The sequence below is a fragment of the Schistocerca serialis genome, chromosome 6 (genome assembly GCF_023864345.2).
Source record: "Schistocerca serialis cubense isolate TAMUIC-IGC-003099 chromosome 6, iqSchSeri2.2, whole genome shotgun sequence".
NCBI lineage: Eukaryota > Metazoa > Arthropoda > Insecta > Orthoptera > Acrididae > Schistocerca > Schistocerca serialis.
The window spans coordinates 246,102,342-246,125,822 of record NC_064643.1 but is presented as its reverse complement, the minus strand read 5'-3'; the positions used below and the strand labels follow the sequence as shown (position 1 = coordinate 246,125,822).

General features: G+C 40.5%; 1 protein-coding gene across 7 annotated transcripts in view; it reads right to left on the bottom strand.

The window, feature by feature from the left end:
* The window catches only part of LOC126483869 (uncharacterized), a 134,870-nt gene that overhangs the window by 68,783 nt on the left and 42,606 nt on the right, over positions 1-23,481 (bottom strand). For 3 of the 7 annotated variants that reach the window (XM_050107103.1, XM_050107101.1, XM_050107099.1), the window contains 2 exons: positions 14,406-14,544; positions 14,056-14,230 (listed from right to left, as the gene is read on the bottom strand). In XM_050107103.1, coding sequence (XP_049963060.1) covers positions 14,056-14,230; positions 14,406-14,544 — 314 coding nt within the window. Of the gene's footprint in view, positions 1-14,055; positions 14,231-14,405; positions 14,545-15,752; positions 15,769-23,481 lie in introns of those variants that run through there. The other 4 variants (XM_050107104.1, XM_050107102.1, XM_050107100.1 and 1 more) reach the window with 2 other exon arrangements.

Sequence of the window (23,481 nt, the reverse complement as noted above, 5' to 3'; positions counted from 1 at the left end):
ATTTTGCAGTTTATGTTGAAATGGGCAGCCAAATACCAGAAGAGGTACACATCCAGTATCGTATGCTTTTCGAGTTTTGCAAGCTCAGCAATGCAATAGTTGCTACCAAAAACATTTTCACTGTTTATCCAAGTGCATCTGATGTTCGTAAATGCCAAAGATGGTTTTCTAAGTTCAAATCAGAAGTAGAAGAAAATCCCTGTCAGACACTCAAGGAACTGTCAAACACATTTAATCAACCTTGGTCAACCATCTGAGAACATATGCAACAGTTGGTAAAAACAAACAAAGGTAACCAATCCACCACACCCAACACACAATTTCAGCAGCACAATACAGAAGCAGTTTTTGATCGCTTGATCGCTGGAGATTGAAAATTGGTCTTCTACAATAATCCAAAACACAAAATACAACGGCTCTCTCCTAAGTGAATTGCCACAAAGTGCAGGAGAACAGTTAAGACAGTTTCACACCACAAAAAGGCTCTTGTATGTGTTTGCCGCAGTATTCAGAGGAGGGGGGGGGGGGAGGGGGGAATTTGCACACTAGATGACATAAAGGCATTGATAATAACTGTGATTACATCATTAATTAAAAATAAAACCTTGTTAACAATTTATCAGTCTGAATTTAGTGTTAAAAAAAAAGACATTATTTCCAGTCCCCTTAATATAATGCTGAATCCTTATCCTCACTGGCTAAACAATGTTCTATGACATGAAAGTGAATTTTCCCTGAAATTCACAAGTGGAAAATACATTCCACCATCAGGAACATGTGTTGCAAGAATAAATATCAATGAGAGAACACAACCCTTCAAATTTGTTGTTTTATCAGAATGTAATCATAATATTATTCTTCAATGGACTTCTTGCAAGCATCACAAGCAGTCATAGAATGTGGAAGAGCAGATTCTTCAATGGACTTCTTAAAGGCATCACAAGCAGTCACAGAATGTGGAAGAGCAGAGCTCCAGACTAACAAAGCTATTTCAACAAGTACATAACAAAGATTGTTCTGGGCAGTTGCTTACCATTGAAGACATTATCCTACTGTCATCAACAAGACAAGTTCCAGTAAGCAATCTAGATGTCCACTGAACTTTGAAGCTTCTGTCGATTCCGAAAAGCTACTCATGCTCACAAAAGAAATCTACACACCAATGATGAACATGATCATCACAGGTCATCAAGGAGAACTTCGGATCACTAACTACCATGAGCAACCACAACTCATGCCATAGGATATGTGCTTAGAAATAGCTGAACCAGTCCAGGAAGGGCAGCTTAATGACATCAACAAAGAATCATGCTCCACTACCACCATAGACAACACAGAGAGGAAGGTAGTGTCAAATTACCGATAGGGGCTGGTTCGAAAGAGGAAGAGTGTCGGCAAGCAGTATCTGTTCTCAGTCAAGACAGGCCAATAGCCCATGGAAAAATACCTTATCAACAATGGGAATTATCCACCAATTAGCCACTGTCCATATAGGGTATTGTTGGCTGAAAGAAAGATAATCCACGTTGATTGATTCAGGGAAGAGCACCGAACAGCGAGGTCATGGGTCCAATAATCGAGGAGACAGCTGACAAGATACTGCAAGATGACATCACTGAATCTACATAAAGTCCTTGGTTCTCTCCTGTGGTCCATGTGAAGAAGGATGACACTTGGCATTTCTGCATCAACTACCACTGACTGAAAAGAAAAGGTCTTTAAAAATATTTCTATCTGTTCCACACACTTATGACACCATAGACTGCTTGAAAGAAGTAGAGTGTTTCTCAAGTATTAATGTGCAAACAGGTAACTGGCAAATCAAGGCTGATGAGGCTGACCAGAGAAAGACTGCTTCCATAACATCTGATGGCCTCTATGAGTTCAAAGTTATGCCCTCTGGATTATGTAACACACCAGCCATCTTTGAGCATGTGATGAACAATTTGGTCCGACACCTTAAACAGATCACAAGTTTTTGTTATCTGGATGACACAATAGTTCTTTTGAAGACATCTGAAGAACATCTAAGCCACATGACAACTATGTTAAGACTCAAGGACTTCACCTAAATCTGAAACAGTGTCCCTTCACTGTTAAAGAAATAAAAATCTTTGAGTAAGTAGTAAATTGCAATTGAGTTCATCCTGATCCAGAGAAAGAAGAGCAGTCACTGCCTTTCCAACTCCTCAGCACATTTCTTATATGAGAAGTTTACTCAGAATGGGTTCATACTTCATAAAGGACTTCTGTACCAAGGAATGTCCCTTGCAACAAATACTGCATGGAGATGCCAAATTTTCCTGGAATGAGGTGCAGGAAAGATCTTTCCTTATCCTTAAGGAGGCACTAACATCTTGTCCAGTCTCAGCTTTGTATGACAAAAATTCCGAGAAAGAACATCACAGTGATGCTAGCAGTTATGGGATAGACTATTACAAATTCAGGAATGTGCTAAAAGGTGGTCATTTATGCTTCAGGAGTACTTTCCATGCTTCCGGAATATTTTCCATGTCTGAGAGGAATTAATCTATGACCAAGAAAGAGTGCTTTGCAGTTGTCTGGGACAACAACTAGTTCCTGCCTTATTTATTTGGCAAACCACCGTTCTCTGTGCTGGCAGTGGCATACAAAAATGGATGCACAAAAATGGAGGCAAACACAAGGTTGAAGAAAGACTTTCAAGGAATCCTATCCTGTGGCAGAATGTAGCAGCATGGATAAAATCTCAGTCAATGCTGCATCAAATGACATTGCCGCTGAACAGCAAGTAACTGACATAGGAAAATTCCAATTATGAAACAGAACATTGTATAAAAGGAAGTGCGATCTGATTGGGTGAAAATAGGTGCTCATCATACCAGTTCCTCTAGTTATTCTGAAGTTATTCCATGAGGCTCTAACATCTGATCACCTAGAAGATTCTACACAGAATCAGACACAGGTATCATTGGCTATTTCTTTAATGAACTGTTAGGCACTATGTGTGCCAGTGCTAAGAAATGCCAGAGACAGAAGCACATGCCGCAATTACCTCCAGAGCATCTGGTACCAATTCTGTTTTTTATTTTTATTTATTTACACGTCAAGTTCAGTAGGACCAAATTGAGGAGCAAATCTCCGAGGTTATGGAACATGTCAGTACATGAAATTACAACATAAAGGTAATAACAGACAAAAATTAATGTTTATGAACCTGAAAAAAGTCAGTCCATAAGTTTGAGTAAACGCAATCAACAATACAACAAGAGTCAGCTTAATTTTTCATGGAACTTCTCGACAGAATAGGAGTGACCCACGAGGAAATTCTTCAGTTTGAATTTGAAAGCGCATGGATTACTGCTAAGATGTTTGAATTCGAGTGGTAGCTTACTGAAAATTGATGCAGCAGTATACTGCACACCTTTCTGCACAAGAGTTAAGGAAGTCCAAGCCAAATGCAGGTTTGATTTCTGCGGAGTATTAACCGAGTGAAAGCTGCTTATACTTGGGAATAAGTTAATATTGTTAACAAGAAATGACAGTAAGGAATACATATATATCTAAAAACAAAGATGATGTGACTTACCAAATGAAAGTGCTGGCAGGTCGACAGACACACAAACAAACACAAACATACACACAAAATTCAAGCTTTCGCAACAAACTGTTGCCTCATCAGGAAAGAAGGAAGGAGAGGGAAAGACGAAAGGATGTGGGTTTTAAGGGAGAGGGTAAGGAGTCATTCCAATCCCGAGAGCGGAAAGACTTACCTTAGGGGGAAAAAAGGACGGGTATACACTCGCACACACACACATATCCATCCACACATATACAGACACAAGCAGAGATGTCAGTCGAGGCGGAAGTGCAGAGGCAAAGATGTTGTTGAATGACAGGTGAGTTATGAGTGGCGGCAACTTGAAATTAGCGGAGATTGAGGCCTGGTGGGTAACGGGAAGAGAGCATATATTGAAGAGCAAGTTCCCATCTCCGGAGTTCGGATAGGTTGGTGTTAGTGGGAAGTATCCAGATAACCCGGACAGTGTAACACTGTGCCAAGATGTGCTGGCTGTGCACCAAGGCTTGTTTAGCCACAGGGTGATCCTCATTACCAACAAACACTGTCTGCCTGTGTCCATTCATGCGAATGGACAGTTTGTTGCTGGTCATTCCCACATAGAATGCATCACAGTGTAGGCAGGTCAGTTGGTAAATCACGTGGGTGCTTTCACACGTGGCTCTGCCTTTGATCATGTACACCTTCCGGGTTACAGGACTGGAGTAGGTGGTGGTGGTGGGAGGGTGCATGGGACAGGTTTTACACCGGGGGCGGTTACAAGGGTAGGAGCCAGAGGGTAGGGAAGGTGGTTTGGGGATTTCATAGGGATGAACTAAGAGGTTACGAAGGTTAGGTGGATGGTGGAAAGATGCTCTTGGTGGAGTGGGGAGGATTTCATGAAGGATGGATCTCATTTCAGGGCAGGATTTGAGGAAGTCGTATCCCTGCTGGAGAGCCACATTCAGAGTCTGGTCCAGTCCCGGAAAGTATCCTGTCACAAGTGGGGCACTTTTGTGGTTCTTCTGTGGGAGGTTCTGGGTTTGAGGGGATGAGGAAGTGGCTCTGGTTATTTGCTGCTGTACCAGGTCGGGAGGGTAGTTGCGGGATGCGAAAGCTGTTGTCAGGTTGTTGGTGTAATGGTTCAGGGATTCTGGACTGGAGCAGATTCGTTTGCCACGAAGACCTAGGCTGTAGGGAAGGGACCGTTTGATGTGGAATGGGTGGCAGCTGTCATAATGGAGGTACTGTTACTTGTTGGTGGGTTTGATGTGGACAAAACGTGTGAAGCTGGCCATTGGACAGATGGAGGTCAACGTCGAGGAAAGTGGCGTGGGATTTGGAGTAGAACTAGGTCAATCTGATGGAACCAAAGGAGTTGAGGTTGGAGAGGAAATTCTGGAGTTGTTCTTCACTGTGAGTCCAGATCATGAAGATGTCATCAATAAATCTGTACCAAACTTTGGGTTGGCAGGCCTGGGTAACCAAGAAGGCTTCCTCTAAGCGACCCATGAATAGATTGGCGTACGAGGGGGCCATCCTGGTACCCATGGCTGTTCCCTTTAATTGTTGGTATGTCTGGCCTTCAAAAGTGAAGAAATTGTGGGTCAGGATGAAGCTGGCTAAGGTAATGAGGAAAGACGTTTTAGGTAGGGTGGCATGTGATCGGTGTGAAAGGAAGTGCTCCATCGCAGCGAGGACCTGGATGTGCGGAATATTTGTGTATAAGGAAGTGGCATCAATGGTTACAAGAATGGTTTCCAGGGGTAACAGTTTGGACCCAAACTCTTTGCCTTTACAAATGTCTGCTTGTGTCTGTATACGAGGTGCGGCTAGAAAAAAACCGGACTGATGCTGGAAAAAACATTTATTTACAATTATTTACAATTTCATGTTATCTCCTTCAATGTACTCTCCTCCTCGGTCTCTACACCGCTCCATACGAATTTTCCACTGTTCATAGCAATGCTGCAGATCATTTTCGGTAAGCCCATACATTACTTCCGTCGCTTTTTCTTTTACTGCTTCAACAGTCTCAAATCTAGTTCCTTTCAAAGCTGACTTGACTTTAGGGAAAAGAAAAAAGTCACAGGGGGCCAAATCAGGTGAGTAGGGTGGATGATCTAAGATGGGAATGTTGTGTTTTGCCAAAAACGTCTTCACTGACAACGCACTGTGAGCTGGGGCATTGTCTTGGTGAAGGATCCATGACTTTTTTCTCCACAAATCGTTCCGTTTTCTCCGTACTCGCTCACGTAGGGTAGCCAGGACGCTAATGTAGTAATGCTCATTCACTGTTTGTCCCTCTGGTACCCAATCAATGTGCACAATCCCTTTGATGTCAAAAAAAACAATCATCATTGCCTTGAATTTCGATTTTGACATTCGTGCTTTTTTTTGTCGTGGAGTAAAAAACCACGATTCATCGCAAGTAATAACATTTTGTAAGAAGGTGGGATCACTTTCAATGTTTTCCAGGATGTCAGAACAAATCATTCTTCGGCGTTCCTTCTCTTCAATTGTGATACACTTTGGAACCATTTTTGAACACACTTTGTTCATGTTGAAACTTTCATGAAGAATCTGCCTAACACTTTCCTTGTCAACTCCTGTTAACTCAGACACTGCTCTGATTGTTAAACGGTGATCTTGTCGAGCAAGTTTACCGATTTTTTCAATGTTTGCATCAGTTTTTGCTGACAATGGTCTGCCAGTGCGAGTGTCATCACGGCCATCTTTAAATCGTGTAAACCACTGAAACACTTGTGTTCGCGATAAACAATCATCGCCGTACACTTGTTGTAACATTACAAACGTTTCACTTGCAGATTTTCCTAGTTTGAAACAAAATTTGATGTTAACACGCTGTTCTTTCTGTACACTCAACATTTTCCGACGCACAGACAAAACGTCAACTACTTAAAACAGACGCCACGGGCAGACTGAGTGCAGGAGGCAGATGAAACTCAAGCAGTAGGCGGAGCGAGAGTCACGTGACAGGCCACGCGACTTTCAGCCTTATTGCATTCGTTTTATTGTTTCACCAGTACTAGTCCGGTTTTTTTCTAGCCACACCTCGTATGTGCGGATGGATATGTGTGTGTGTGCGATTGTATACCTGTCCTTTTTTCCCTCTAAGGTAAGTCTTTCCGCTCCTGGGATTGGAATAACTCCTTACCCTCTCCCTTAAAACCCACATCCTTTCATCTTTCCCTCTCCTTCCCTCTTTCCTGACGAAGCCACCGTTTGTTGCGAAAGCTAGAATTTTGTGTGTTTGTTTGTGTGTCTAACGACCTGCCAGCGCTTTCGTTCGGTAAGTCACATCATCTTTGTTTTTAGATATATTTTTCCCACGTGGAATGTTTCCCTATATATATATTCCAATTCCGGGAGTGGAAAGACTTACCTTAGGGGGAAAAAAGGACAGGTATACACCCGCACACACACACATATTCATCCACACATATACAGACACAAGCATAGATGTCCAAACTCCTTGTCTTTAAATATGTCTGCTTGTGTCTGTATATGTGTGGATGAATATGTGTGTGTGTGCGGGTGTATACCCGTCCTTTTTTCCCCCTAAGGTAAGTCTTTCCACTCCCGGAATTGGAATGACTCCTTACCCTCTCCCTTAAAACCCACTTCCTTTCGTCTTTCCCTCTCCTTCCCTCTTTCCTGATGAGGCAACAGTTTGTTGCGAAAGCTTGAATTTTGTGTGTATGTATGTGTCTGTTTGTGTTTCTATCCACCTGCCAGCGCTTTCGTATGGTAAGTCACATCATCTTTGTTTTTAAATATATATATATATTTATTTCTGAGCCAAAAATATCCTTTTAGAATGGGAAGAGTTACCCCAAAATATAATACCATATGACACGTTGTTGTTGTTGTTCCAGTCTTCAGTCCTGAGACTGGTTTGATGCAGATCTCCATTCTACTCTATCCTGTGCAAGCTTCTTCATCTCCCAGTACTTACTGCAACCTACATACTTCTGAATCTGCTTAGTGTATTCATCTCTTGGTCTCCCTCTATGATTTTTACCCTCCACACTACCCTCCACTGCTAAATTTGTGGACTGATGACCACAGATGTTAAGTCCCATAGTGCTCAGAGCCATTTTTGCTAAATTTGTGATTCCTTGATGCCTCATGATCACATGAGTGGTCTAAGGCGCTGTAGCATGGACTGTGCGACCGATCCCGGCGGAGGTTCGAGTCCTCCCTCGGGCATGGGTGTGTGGGTTTGTCCTTAGGATAATTTAGGTTAAGCAGTGTGTAAGCTTAGGGACTGATGACCTTAGCAGTTAAGTCCATAAGATTTCACACACACATTTTTTTTCTTAATCTATGGATTTCGCTAGTAATTATAACAACGCTGAACTTTCGCAAACTGAATCAACCACATAAACAAGCAGCACTTGGCATTCACCGGTCGGCCTTATTTCGCTCAGCTCGTATAGCCCCGTCCCGCTTTGTCTGCAGGAAAGTTTATTTCTAGATGTGACGAGGATTCCCCTGGCAGAGCCACCACGTACACTATGCACACATTCAAAAATCAACTTATAATTCATTCAGATATCAACTTAGAATATGTTCAAAAACCAGCATGGGTTCGTTTCAAAATCATATGAATAATCGATAGACCGACGTGCGCTGGATGCTAGGTGCTTTGTGAAACAAGTGGTTTTTTTTTCTCAAGAATATTAATTTTCCCCCTCCCTTCAAAATTGCTGCCCAGTTCAGATATCCCGGTTTGCCATCACTCCCCACTAGATCCGAGCCTGGAGCACATGCGTGAAACTGGCAGCCTGGATGCACCAGTTTTTTTTTTTTCCGGGTATCGATGGATGGATGGATATGGTGTTATGGGCGCTCAACAGTGTAGTCTTTAGCGCCCTCCGGGTATCGTGTGGCTGGTTGCTGCTACTGCTGCTTACACAGCCAACAGCCACATTTCTGTAGGCAGAAGCGGGAGAAGGTACTACTCATATGTGACTCAACTGCGCGTGTGCATGAGCCCACTAGTAACTGATTAAATGAGTCTAATGTAAACAGTTGTGATGTCACGCTCATTGAAGGCAATTTGTTGTTATGAAGTATTGAATAGTCCGAAAGCCTTTGACACATTTTGCTGTTGGCAGATGCTTGTACTAGCACTGTGTTATTTTATATGGCGCATTTCCTTTGCAATTTAGGTTTGAATTTCGTTTTTTTCTCGTTCATGTTTTAATGCTGCAGTATTATTCTGCAGTAGCAGGATACAGTAATGGCCTTTGTTACAGTAATGGTTCTTACCAGTCAAAATTACAAAAATTTAATTGAAAACTAAAACAAAACAAAAATTCCCGGAATTCTAAAAAATTCCCGGATTTTTCCCGGTTTTCTGCCGGATAAAAATACTCACGGGTTTTTCCCGGATCTCCCGGTTGTCCCGGGTCGTATACACCCTGTTTTATTTTTGAGAGAAAGTTTACTCTTCTTAATTTCAGAAGAAGAAGTTTGTGAGACATTAATATAATTGAATTATATGTGATTTGCTTCTTTAATATACTGCTTTGATTTTTCTCTTGGGTTGTTTATCCTTACATTTTCTACTCCATTTCAGAAATAATTATTAAAAATATCTGAAATATCTGCTACCTCTGACTGATCATGTATAGCCCTTTCACTTAAATCAATGGTGATGATATGCTGTTCTGTGGCCTACTGCCCCGTCTTTCATTTTACTATGTTCCATACATGCTTAAGTATGTTCCTGGTGCTACTGATTTCAGATATAATGTGCATTTTCCTTTATTTTTAATAAATTTGCTTAGTGATTTTGACTAGTTTTTATAGTGTGCAACTACTGCAGGATTTTCACTTATTTTTGGCAATAGGTACACTGCCCTTTTCCTTTCACAATATACTTCAATCCCTCTAGCGATTCATGGTTTTTTACATGTCTGTTAAATGTCCTTTCTTATTTGTGTTACCAATCCCAGATGACAATATGAAGATATAGCGATAGGAAAAAATAAACAGAAAGAAAATTTGAGTAATTTATGTTCACTGTGAAACAAAATTAATTTGAAAGAATACCAGAAACCTGATTCTCCACCCAATAGGTAACTCTATCTTTTTACCTTCAGTTCAGCTTGATTAACATTGGTTCAGTGGGGAAATACAGGCATAATCCGTATCACTTCAGGTGGGGGAGGGGTGGGGGGGTTTACCTTCATAGTCCCGGATGTTAATTGATTTAGCCTATGTTAAAAATCAGGAGTAAGTAAGAAACACATGCTTTTTTGTTTTATCCAAAAAACTATGAACACCATTTTGACGATGCAAATTTCGGAATTTTTTTTTAAATGCTGTATATCTGTAACAGTTCTAGATATTTTGTTAGGTTTTTTTGATTTGAAAGATAATTGCTTTATGATTACAACAGTATCCTCTGTTTGGACATATCTGTCAAAGTTCTTTTATTGTCGCCTTTTGAATTTTTTTTATAATTTACAGATTTTTTTCCCAAAATACCAATCCAGAAAAGTTGGATTTTTTTCTGTTAATTAGAACCATGTAGTACTATATTCTCATAAAGAAGAGCTTCCACTTTTAAGTTGGACAGGTATTATTTTTACAAAATCATTTTTTTTTAAATTTCAAGGGTAATGTATGTCTTCACTGAAGTTGTTTCTTACTAATTTCTTTGTTACAATGTTTATTTCTATTGTCTTTGTTGCAGTTATTTCTTATCACTTTCTTTGTTGCAGTTATTTCTTTTCACTTTCACTGTTGCAGATATTTCTTACATTTTGTTGTAGTTTCTTATCAGTTTCTTTGTCGTGGTTCTTCATTACAGGTTGTCATGGTTCTTCATTGCAGGTTTCTGTATGTAGTTGTTCAGTGCTAATTTGTTTACTGAAGAGGCTTCTAAGAAATATGAGACCATCCATTGAGTTCTGTGTTTTCGTGAGGAATTTGCCAGTTGACACAGTTGCTGTGTGTTTTGTGAAAAGGACTGTTTAGAAATGTCTGCTGACTATGTTTTGATATATTAACAACAATGACAGTATACGAACAAGGTGAAGCCTCTCATGGTGCAGATGATTCAGACAAACAAAAAAACAGACTTTGCTCAGGTTGGGAATAAGTGTTCTCATTTGAAGACTCTGTTTCAAAGTGAAGATGTTTCCAGTGATGACTTTTTGTGTTCTAAATGTTTTGACATAATAGCAACAATGACAGTATACGAACAGGTGAAGCCTCCCATGGTGCAGATGATGCAGATTTTGCATCAATAGAGGAACAAATAAATACCCTGAATCAGTCAACTAGGTGTTAGTTCTGTTAAGAAGCCATGGTCAGTGAAGTTGAGTCATAAGCTTTGCGCACCAAGAAAGTGTAGAGAAATTACTAAAGCTATGGATGAATACACTACAACAAAACTGACCTCACTCCTCAAAGTAGAAATTCCATCTTCAGAAGAAAATGAACCAAAGCACTCTTGCACCTCTTGCCAGGAATTTTTCACAAATATCAATTCAGCTGTTGAATATTGTGCAGTCTACAGTCAAAAGGTACAAGTTTAATAATTATTCCAGACACGTTTTCAAAGAAAACAATTTTGAACCACAATCCTTGCAGTCATTCGGTCATTTTATCTTATAGATAAATGGGACTGTTCTCCCCAGAGCGCCAACAAAATTTAAGGAACTTTTGCAATTTATAAAAGCAACTATGTAACTTCACATACTGGAAGATCAAAATTTTATGCACTAACCTAAATTCCACACCCACCTAGAGATATCTGTTCATGTGTGTACTGCATGAATTTTGAACTTTCTGTGGTAACTTTGAAAAACTTACTGGAGCACGTGATGTATGATACCTTGGTTGGGCATGTGAAGTCATTAGTAGTCTTTGACATAAAGTGAGAGACTTCAATCAAACAATGGAAAACCCAGCATGAAATGTAACAATACCGGAGAAGGAAAGTTGCTACTAACCATATAGTGGAGATGCTGAGTCACGATACGCACAATAATCTTTTTATTGTGCGAGAGACTTGTTTGTTTCAAGAATGCGGTGACTGCTTTGGAAAGTGAGGACTGTCTTTACAGACACTTGGCCTGGAAGACATAGCAGATAACCCTGTAGAAATTACATATGCGACATGGGAGGAAAATAAACAATTTAAGAAAACTGTTGTCTTTGACAGTTTCATTGATAAACTGGGTAAATGATCAGTGAAAGAAGCAACACACTAGCATCTGAAGAAATTGCAACAACAACACATTGCAGAAGTGAAATGGTGTGTACAGGCTGAAGAACTGTGTTTACTGCTTCACTATGATTTTGCTTAGAACTGGTCTGTAATTCTCCCACAAGAAGTACAAGGGTATCATTGGAGTAATGACTAGATTTCAATTTTTACAGGAGTGACATATTTTCAAAACAAGACCACAAGTGTTGCCAATTATAAGTGATGTCACAGGACATGACTCAGCACACGCTTCGGTAACAATGTGCAAAATTCTTCAACTGGAAACAGTGGCAGAGAAGATCTTCATTATTTCAGATGGTACTCCTAGTCATTTTAAAAACCGTTACCAGCTGTTTGAATTGAGTAAGTCACTTGTGGCAACTGACTGGGTATACAGTGCTACTGGTCATGGGAAGGGGCCTTGTGGTGGTGTACGAGGCCTGCTGAAGCACCACGCTACAAAACATAATCTTCCCAGACCAAATGCAGCTGCGATTCAGAATGCTGAGGGTTTTACGAGAGTCGTGGAATCTTACACATTCACAGCCCTCATTCTTTTGCCCAAAGAGGAAACCGAAGAATTCCACAAGCAGAAAAAAGAAGAATGGTCCAAACAAACCATTCCTGTGAAAGGAATTCAAAAGACACATATTTGGACTCAAAAGTGATGGGCAAACTCATATTGCATCCACTTTAAAGAGCAAGAAAGAAGAAATTTCGTTCGTTCTGCCAACACCTCAGAAACAGCAGGATAATATTCACATTCATAACCTGAGAATGGGGATTGTGGTGTCACCGCCAGACACCACACTTGCTAGGTGGTAGCCTTTAAATCGGCCGCGGTCCGTTAGTATACGTCGGACCCGCGTGTCGCGACTATCAGTGATTGCAGACCGAGCGCCACCACACGGCAGGTCTAGAGAGACTTTCTAGCACTCGCCCCAGTTGTACAGCCGACTTTGCTAGCGATGGTTCACTGACAAAATACGCTCTCACTTGCTGAGACGATAGTTAGCATAGCCTTCAGCTACGTCATTTGCTACGACCTAGCAAGGCGCCATTACCAGGTACTATTGATGCTGTAAAACATGTACCGTCAAGAGCGATGTTCACCAATTATGGATTAAAGTTAAGTATTCAAGCAGCTACGTATGTTTTTTGTTAGTCTCATTTCCTTGACCTGTTCCAGACCTCACGCCAGCCTGCATGAGCTAAAACGCGTGCCTTTCGGCTTCCTCTCATAGTGGGTTGGCTCTCTTGCCAATCCACAACAGGGATGTTTGTGGTGTGTGTGTGTGTGTGTATGGCTGTGCCGCTGGATTGCAGAGATCATAGACACCAGTTATGTGTCAAATGAAATTGTAGTGAACTTTATGCTACCACATGGACCAGGTGCTGGATATAGGTTTCCAGCTGAAGGACAGCAACAATGTCATCAGTGCTCACTTCCTGTTCACAATGTTTTGAAGACTGTAAGTGCTTCAGTTCCTATTGATTCAACAGGAAGACAGCACTCTATATCAAAGGAAGATACTGAAGCCGTGGAACACATTTTTAGTTCATTGACTGGCTAATTTCAGAACAAAACAGAGTGCACACAAGTTGTATAAACTGAAACCTTCACGTCTTTAGACCTTTCACATACATTTTGGAATCATTTAAAATGCTTGAATAATAAGTCTCTTACTCATCTTTCAAAACTAAAATTATGTTAAATAAGGCTAGGTTTTGGTTTTTATGAGCCTGTTATGTGATAACGTGGTAATAAAATAGGTTTTATGTATGGCTAAATTTTCAGTTGTTTATAAAACCTGTTCAAACAAAAAGTGGAAGCTCTCCTTTTCAGGGAATGTAGAACTATATGGTACCAATCAACAGAAAAAAAGCAAAGTTTTATGGATTGGCATTTTTGAAAAGAAAAGAAAAAAATACAAAATATCTATAACTGTTCCAGAGATACAGTAGTTAAAATTTTTTTCCAAAATTCGCACCTTCAAAATCGTATGCGCAATGTCATCTTTGGAGGGCTGTATCTCAGAGCAGAAATGTTTTTGGAGAAAACAAAAAAATGTGTGTTCCTAACTTAGTCCTTTGTTTTAACATGTGCTAAATTCAATAACATCCGAGACTATGAAGGTAAGGTTTTTTCCTAGCCTGCCTGAACTGATATGCACTATGCCACCTCTCAAAGTATTGAAACACACTTACAGCATACTACAGGACATCCATGGAATTAAACAATTACATACATCAGTATTACACTTACTAAATGCCTTTTCCTCAGCTACTTCTATGCTGTCTGGGAGTAATAATGAAAGCGATGTTTCTACATCTCTTATATATTTAGATTTCTTTCTGCCAGCAGCACTGGTTCTCCCTTTAGGTGATGAACGAATATTTGAACTTGCCACAACTAACGCAGTAATATCATCTTCATTATCCTTCAGAAAACAGAAAATACATGTAAAGAAACTAAATTCATAAAAATGAGTGCATGTATAATAATAATTCTGATTCTTTTCAATCAACAGTAGGTTTAAAGCTACTGGTAAGTTTTTTGTCAACACAAGCATTAAAACCTTTCATGGCAAAGTTAAAATCTGACTCATCACTAACCTTTGTTTCTGCAAAATCATTTTCATTCACTGAGGATGTTTTGTCTCTGTTCTTGATGTCATCAACAGTGTTTTCCTCAACAAGAGGAGTACTTTCCATAGTTTCATCAATGGAAGGTAAATCAGTAAGACGGATACTGCTGAAAACAAATAGTATGAAGAGAATTTTCAACTACATCAACAACAAGCATTTACTTCACTACACACAGGGTACCACTGATAAACAATGAAAATATACACTGTTGAAAAGCAAAGCGCACTTAAGAAAGGTTTAAAATTATGAGACAGAATTGCCGGCAACAAGAGGACGTAACAGGCAAATACCTAACACCCGAAGAAAGAATACAAGGAACTGATGGCCCTTACTTACCTTCATGATGAAAAGCGTCTGTACTGCTGATAGACACACATAAAAGTACATACAATAACCTAAAAAGTGGAAGGTCAAATTGGTGAGGCAGTTCACTCAGGTATCAAGAGAGACTCACTTGCTGAGAGGATGACAGAAGACAAATACAATCTTCGTATCCCTTGTTCCTACAACAGGTGGGTTGCTCTCATCCTTGAGTGATGATCTTTTGTCACCTCTTCTTTTTTAACCTTCCCCAAACTGCCCCTCTCTCCTCCCTGATGAAGGTATAATTAGTTCAGAAAGCTAGAAAAGTATATGTGCTTTTAAATGTGTCTAGCAGCAGTACAGACCTTTCGTCTCCTGAAGGTATTTCTCATAATTCTGTCTCATAATATTCAGCTGTTATATATAAAAAGCACAACTGATAGCAAGATATTTTTGACCCCGAGTTTTACTAAAATATCAATTTGTATGTGAAATTTTTTCATAACAGTAACTGTATTTTTGAAATCTAGATAGAAATTTTGTGTGTACTGCAGTGCTGTTCCAGTTTCTGGGAGAGAGATGCTTAGATCAGTTTCCAGCTTTATTTCACTGCAAAAGCACCTGTCTACATTAGGTGCAATGAAATCAACTCAAACCAATACTTTGTGGCTATTAAGTTCGAGAAACACCTTTATCAATAAGGTAAACGAGACATAGTGCAAGGAAAGTGCATCATATGGCAAAGTTGCATGGAGCAAGCAGCACACTTTGTTGCTCCAGACAATATGATAGACATATGTGTCAGTGTCATATTGCTGTCATCCCGATGTGTACCAGTTAAGCAGCTTCAACTATTTTCTTATGAGCTCCACCAATGCAGGTTGCTTCTGTGTCGTATCCCGAGTCACATCGTGTATTGTTAAGAACAGAACTGGACCCAATGTGCTGCCCTTAGGATTCACTACATTTGTACATCTTTTTTGTCTGACAATTGTTTTACTAGAAATTTACCATCAGTAAATGTGTAAACCGTTTCTATCTTCTGCTCCGTTTTTTCCAGATACAACTGGAGCCACTCATTTGCTATTCCCTTTGCAACTTGTGCTTCATTTCATAGTATTTTTTGGCCAACAGTGTCAAAAGCCTTGGACAAGTCTAAGTATATGCCTGTAACACAAAAATTCCTTGTCAAGAGCTCCAAGTATCACTTTTGTGAACCCTATAATGACTGATACTACAATTCATTAGCTTCAGAAGGCACACTATGCTTCATTAAAACTGTTTTATATTTAATGTACTTTATCCATAATTGATGCAGTTGAACTCCATGACTGTTATAGGGTGTAGAATACTGAGCGAACCAATCACATTAGAATGTGATTTTATTTAACACATGACTGGTTTCGGGCTTGTGTCCATCTACATGTGGTTTACAACCAATGTACATGTTCCATACTCAGTGCTGGAGATCACTGTTTAAATCAAACGCAAATAATGTGATGATGACTAAGCACAAATGAAACATTTGGAAGTGGTTATGCAACATGTATTGTAAAATATTACAGTGTATATTTATTCATGTAATGCATCAGTGCATCTTTTATAACTCAATTATTTTTGAGAATGCAGAGAGTGGTGAAACTGAGATGTAGTTTTTAGTACCATTGGCATCTCCTCTCTTTAGTAAGGGCATCACTCAAGAGTGTTTTAGTTACACTGAAAAAATAACTGAAATAAATAACTCATTTACTATGTTTTATAATGGGGCTTGTGTGTTATATATGAATGCCTTTTGCGCAGGGACTGGAACCTGATATACAGCTGTCATCTTCTTATTTTTTTAATGTTCAAATTTTCTTCCTGACTTCCAGCTCTGTAGTGGAAAACAACATCACTGTGCTTGCTGTGTACATCATTGTGGGTGATATACAGGGTGATTCTTATTAATGTTTAAAAATCCCCGAAACAACATAGATGACACTGGGACAAGTTATTTAGTATAAGACACATGGGACTGAAAATGTCGGGAAATGCCCCAAAGGTGGATGACAAAAGTTGAAAATGTGACATCGCCTGGTGACATACCTCGTCGCACATGTTGCAACTGGGCTTGTGGATCCTACCTTAGCTGGTAGGGGGCAGTGCTACATATTGTTCCACAATGCGGCTCTGTTTTCAAATACTTTTGTAAATGTGATCTGTTGTAAACATAGAAGTCACCAAATTATTGTCCTCGCTGTAACAAAGCAAAAGCAGTTCTAATTTTGTGTTTCTTTCTGTTGCTCCCTTCTCTTTTTGTTTACAGACTTTATTTAGTAAAGAATATGCAGGTCATTTACTGGTAGCCATACAATTCAGAAGCTTATACTTATTTACTTGCGATGAAGTGCGGTAGATTTTTGACGTACTGTATTTTGCAAATAATCAGCAGAGAACACAAGACCGGTACATAAAATAATAAATTTTACCTCAATATACATACACAACTGTCTAATGCCATGGAAAAAGAACTGCCTGCAAAATGCACGACTCGAACCCTGAGCCCCATACGCTGCACGACTCGAACCCTGAGCCCCATATGCTAAAGTTACACATGTAGGCCCAGAGCCACACTGACATAAACACTTGGTTTGGTTTGAGATGATCAGATGCGACAGATTGATAGGCTCCAACGCTGCACATGCGGTCAGATACATCTTCTGGTGATGTCACATAGTCAACATTTGTCATCCACTTTTGGGATATTTCCCGACATTTGTAGCCCCATATGTCTTATATTAAATTACATATCTCAGCATTATCTACATCACCTTGGTGATTTTTAAACATTGATTAGAATCTCCTGCATTGTTTCATAAAGATTTAGTTGCAATGTCTCTGCAGTATCAAAGAAACATTCACTTACAAAATTTGTGAATTCCTCATGATTTTCTACTACTCTATCCCTCATTTTTGACTTTTACATTATTACACTACTGTCTGCCTTTTTCAGTTTCATGTTTTATGACATCCCGTAACACTTCACTTTTATATTCTGCCTTATATATTTTTTGTTCTGAATGATTTTACTGTAGCAAGCAGCACCCTCTTGTATATATTTTATACCGTGATAGTAATATAGGAACTATGGAGTACTGTAGTACTTTTGTAAGGAACTTAAGCATCTGGGAGGATTTTCTAAAATCTGCTGTTATCGATACATTTTCCTTAGCTGCTACTGACAAGTGGTTACTTTTGGAAAAGTCTCCTCAAAAATTAATTTACACATTGTACATGATTTAGAAAACTTAGCATCTACAATGGTTCCCATCTATGCCTCATCCCAGGTCTGATTTGCAATGCACTAGAAACAGTATGTATTTTATGTTCCCAGGAAATCCTTTTGTAGGCCTACAGTTTTATGGGTTTTGCAACAGACTGACATACACAAGTCACGACACTCACTGCTGTGGAATTTCTTACCCTCTCACACTTGGGATGACAGTAGCACTCCTAGCACTGAGAAAGAAAGCCATAAGATTAATGTTTGTCTTTAATTATTTCTCTACTTAATTAGCAAATGGTTACTATACTTTTGCATTCCAAGAATCTGTATAACTATCAACACACATGAATGATCATGAAATAAATGTGAAACTAGCCAAATCTCACTGATGCAGTGGCAAACTACAACTTATTCAAGTAAAAATATTTTCAGATATGCGTATAATAACTGCAGCTTACTCTGCTAAAAGTAAGAGAACATAAACACATATTTCATGCATGAGAAGTATATATTTTTCCTTTTGTTCCTATGATAGGCACTTTCCTTGATGTGTAACATTCTTACACCTCACTCGAGTTTCTAATGCACAAATATATTTGTGTACATTACTTTTGCTTCAAAAGCAAATGTGTTGAAAATTTTTGCCATTTTTGGATTGGATGTAGCAACAATTGTGGAATTAGTTCCTTTTATGTTGAGATACAGTTTTATTGCTTTTGACATTTTATTATCAGGTCTGTGTGGTTTTCTCTTCAGTTACAGTTACCGTACCTTATTTAGTATGTTGAATAATGTAGGAATGGTATTCCATTCAAGTGTACGATGTTCCACATTCACTGATTTAGCTGGAAGTGTAATGAAGAAAACTTCACACTGTTGAGCAGATACATGATATCTTTCTGCACAAGGTCAAGTGTACTGTTGCTTACAAGAAAATGACATTCTTCAATAAGTATCTTTATATTACACAAGAATAATAATAGACAGTTCTGTAATGTACAATTTACTGTATCCCAGTGTTTCTGGAAACTGAAGAAAGACAAATGTGGCGTCAGTTTTCAGTTACTGAAGATTTTTATGGCATTACTTAAACACCCATTGTAAAAGCTATGTTACAAATCAATATAAATAATACCATTCGCATTTCCTGATATTGTATTCAGAAGCACTGATGTAATGATGTATAATAAAAATGAGCAGGAGTATTGTGACTGTCATGTTAGATTATGGTTTTACCAATACTAACTTTAGCTTTATTATCTAAAAGTAATGATCAGAGAGGTTAAGAACTTTTATAAATACTTCACAATTTTTCCATCGAGAACTGTAAAGTACGAGGGCATTCTAAAAAGTAATGCCTCCAAATTTTTTGTTTTGTTCTGAATATCGGTTGAGGTATTGCATTTTATTCGGTTGACTACCCCATTTCACTGACACAAATTGCAACATTCTGTTGTGAGAAGGCTCCAAATTGTAGCATGTAACGTGACAGTGTGTAACATAACTATGTCGGTGTATGAGAGACCCTCAGTAACTTGAAAGCATGAATTTGAAGAGTCTGTTCACACATGACACTGTGACACTTGCAGCTATCGGATGCTCTGGGTCATCAATCATCCTCTGTACAGTTCTGACTTAGCCTCAACCAACTCTAATCTGTTTCCAAAACTTAAAGAACACCTTTGAGGACTTCACTTTGATAGTGATGAAGTTGTGCAAGCAGACGTGAGGTTGTGACTCCATCAACAAAGTGAAACATTTTACAGTGACAGTATCCACAAACTGGTCTCTACTTGGGAGAAATGTGTTCATCGCCAGGGTGACTATGTTCAGAAATAAATATGCAGACACTAAGAATAAAGATGTAGAACATTAATGAAAACTAGAGGCATTACTTTTCAACAAGCCCTCATACTAGGACTCGGAATGATGCAGTGTTCACTGACGCAGTGTTTATCATTTGTGTCCCCACTAAAAGTGTTCAGAATGTTTAGGAAGTTATTACCATTTCATCCACCAGCCCTGCGTTAACATTCATGTGTATTATACAATAGAAGTAATAGATGAGAATGTTCAAATAGGATAAACAGGACAAATTGTCCAACTAATTTGTGTGAGCTCATTGTGCTATCATACAAAAGGAAAAAGCAACAATACTAGAGAAGGAAAGTTGCTACTCACCATGTAGCAGAAATGCTGAGTCGTTATAGGCACAACAAAGAGATTCACACAATTTTAGCTTTCGGCCATTAAGGCCTTTGTCAGCAGTAGACACACACACACACACACACACACACACACACACACACACACACACACAAATGCAACTTTAACACACGTCTGCAGTCTCAGAGAGCTGAAACCACACTGCAAGCAGCAGCACCAGTGCATGATGGGAGTGGCGACTGGGTGGGGGTAAGGAGGAGGAGGTGGGGAGGGGGAGGGATAGTATGGTTGGAGCGGCGGACAGTGAAGTGTTGCAGTTTAGACGGAGGGCAGGAGAGAAGGTGCACAGGGGGGAGGGGGTAAGTAGCGGAAAGGAGAGAAATAAAAATAAATAAAAATAAATTAAAAGACTGGGTGTGGCGGTGAAATGACAGCTGTGTAGTGCTGGAATGGGAACTGGGAGGGGGCTGGATGGGTGAGGATAGTGACTAACGAAGGTTAAGGCCAGGAGGGTTACGGGAATGTAGGATGTATTGCAGGGAAAGTTCCCACCTGCGCAATTCAGAAACGCTGGTGTTGGTTGGGAGGATTTATATGGCACAGGCTGTGAAGCAGTCATTGAGATGAGGGATACCATGTTTGGCAGCGTGTTCAGCAACAGGGTGGTCCACTTGTTTTTTGGCCACAGTTTGTTGGTGGCCTTTCATGTGGACAGACAGCTTGTTGGTTGTCATGCCTACATAGACTGCAGCACAGTGGTTGCAGCTTAGCTTGTAAATCACATGATTGGTTTCACAGGTAGCCCTACCTTTGATGGGCTAGGTGATGTTAGTGACTGGACTGGAGAGGTGGTGGTAGGAGGATGTATGGGACAGGTCTTGCATCTAGGTCTATTACAAGGGTATGAGCCATAAGGTAAGGGATTGGGAGCAGGGGTTGTGTAAGGATGGACGAGTATATTGTGTATGTTCGGTGGACAGCGGAATACCAAGGTAGGAGGGGTGATAAGTATAGTGGGCCACACATTTCTCATTTCAGGGCACGGCGAGAGATAATCAAAACCCTGGCGGAGAATGTAATTCAGTTGCTCCAGTCCTGGATGGTACTGAGTTATGAGGGGCATGCTCCTCTGTGGCCGGACTGTGGGACTTCGGGAGGTGGTGGGAGACTGGAAAGATAAGACATGGGAGATTTGTTTTTGTACAAGGATGGGAGGATAATTAAGGTCAGTGAAGGCTTCAGTGAGAGCCTCAGTATATTTTGAGAGGGACCGCTCGACACAGCAGATGCGATGACCAAGGCTAGGCTGTACGAAAGGGACTTCTTGGTATGGAATGGGTGGCAGCTGTCGAAGTGGAGGTATTGCTGGTGGTTAGTAGGTTTGATATGGACGGAGGTACTGATGTAGCCATTCTGAGGTGAAGGTCAACATTTAGGAAGGTGGCTTGTTCGGTTGAGTAGGACCAGGTGAAGCAAATGGGGGAGAAGTAGTTGAGGTTCTGAAGGAAAGTGAATAAGATGTTTCCACCTTCAATTCAGACAGCAAAGATGTCATCAATGAATCTGAACCTGGTAAGGGGTTTAGGATTCTGGGATTTTGGGAAGGATTCCTTTAGATGGCCCACGAATAGGTTTGCATAGGATGGTGCCATGTGGGTGCCCATAGCCATACTGCAGATTTGTTTGTAGGTAATGCCTTTAAAGGAGAAGTAATTGTGGGTAAGGATATAGTTGGTCATGGAGACTAGGAAGGAGGTTGTTGGTTTGGAATCCATAGGGCGTCTAGAAAGGTAGTGTTCGATAGCAGTAAGGCCATGGGCATTAGGAATGTTAAGTGCACAGGGAGGTGGCATCAGTAGTGACGAGCAGGGCACCGTGTGGTAAAGGGACAGGAACTGTGGAGAGTCGGTTGAGGAAATGGTTGGTATCTTTTATGTAGGAGGATTGGTTCCGAGTAACAGGTTGAAGGTGTTAGTCTACGAAAGCAGAGATTCTCTCAGTGGGGGCACAGTAACTGGCCACAATGGGGCGTCCTGAGTGGTTGGGTTTATGGACTTTAGGAAGCATGTAGAAGGTGGGAGTGTGGGGAGTGGTAGGGTTAAGTAGAGAGCTGGACTCTGGGGAGGAGTTCTGGGATGAGCCTAAGGATTTGAGTAGTGACTAGAGATCCTGCAGGATTACTGGAATGGGATCACTGTGGCATGATTTGTAGGTGGAAGTATCTGACAACTGACAGAGTCCTTCTGCCATGTAATCCTTGTGGTTCAAAACAACAGTGGTGGAGCCTCTGTCAGCAGGTAGGATTATAAGGTCGGGATCAGTTTTTAGATGGTGGACTGCGGTTCTTTCTGTGGATGTAAGGTTAGTTTGCATGTTGAGGGATTTGGGGAATGATGTTGAGGCAAGGTTCGAGGTTAAGAAATTCTGGAAAGTTAACAGGGGGTGGTTTGGAGGCAGTGGGGGTGGATCACAGTTGGATGGAGGAGTGAACTGCGTTAGGCAAGGTTCAATATTGGTCTTTGGTTGAGTCTGACTGGCCGGGTTGGTGGCGAAAAAGTGTTTCCACTGTAGAAACCGGGAGAAGGAGAGAAGGTCCTTAACTAGTCCGGCATGGTTGGATTTGGGAGTGGGGCAAAAGGTGAGGCCTTTGGAAAGGACTGATATTTCTGTGGGACTTAGGCTTCTGGAGGAAATGTCAACAACAGTGTCGCGGGTCTGTTTAGGTTTTGGATTCTGTGTGGTGGTGGCAGGGAGTTTTGGAGGGTGGGTAAGTGTAGTAGGTCTGCGAGACAGGGTTTGTCAGCTATGAGGGGGTAAGGGGGAGGTTTGGAGGTTGTTGTAGAAGTGGTGGAGAGTGGTACTCCGAGGCGGGAGTAGGAAGTGAGTAGGATGGAGAGCTTTTTGAGGTGGCGTTGTGCATGTTGCTCAAGTTCCTGCAGGGCAAGAGTTTCAATGTGTGTTTTGGGTTCCAGGAATTTGGGATTACATAGCAGGAGAATTTTGCAGTTGGAGTGAAGGCACTGCAAGGAAAATTGGGCTTGGTTGATATGGCTTTGCAGGACTATGTTGGTGAGGGCTAAGGGTTGGCGGAATCTGAACAGGTGGAGGTCATTGTGAAAGGAGGGGTGGCAATCAGAGACAGAGATGGGTAATTTGATGGTAAGGCCATTAGGAGGGATTTCATGAGCCAAGCAACAACACAGGAACAGTATGTGGGACTGGTATCTGGCTAGAGATAAGGAAACTTTTGTGTATTGACGCAAATGTAAGGAGCAAGGATCCATGGTGGATTTTTGTCGGGAGGGTGGG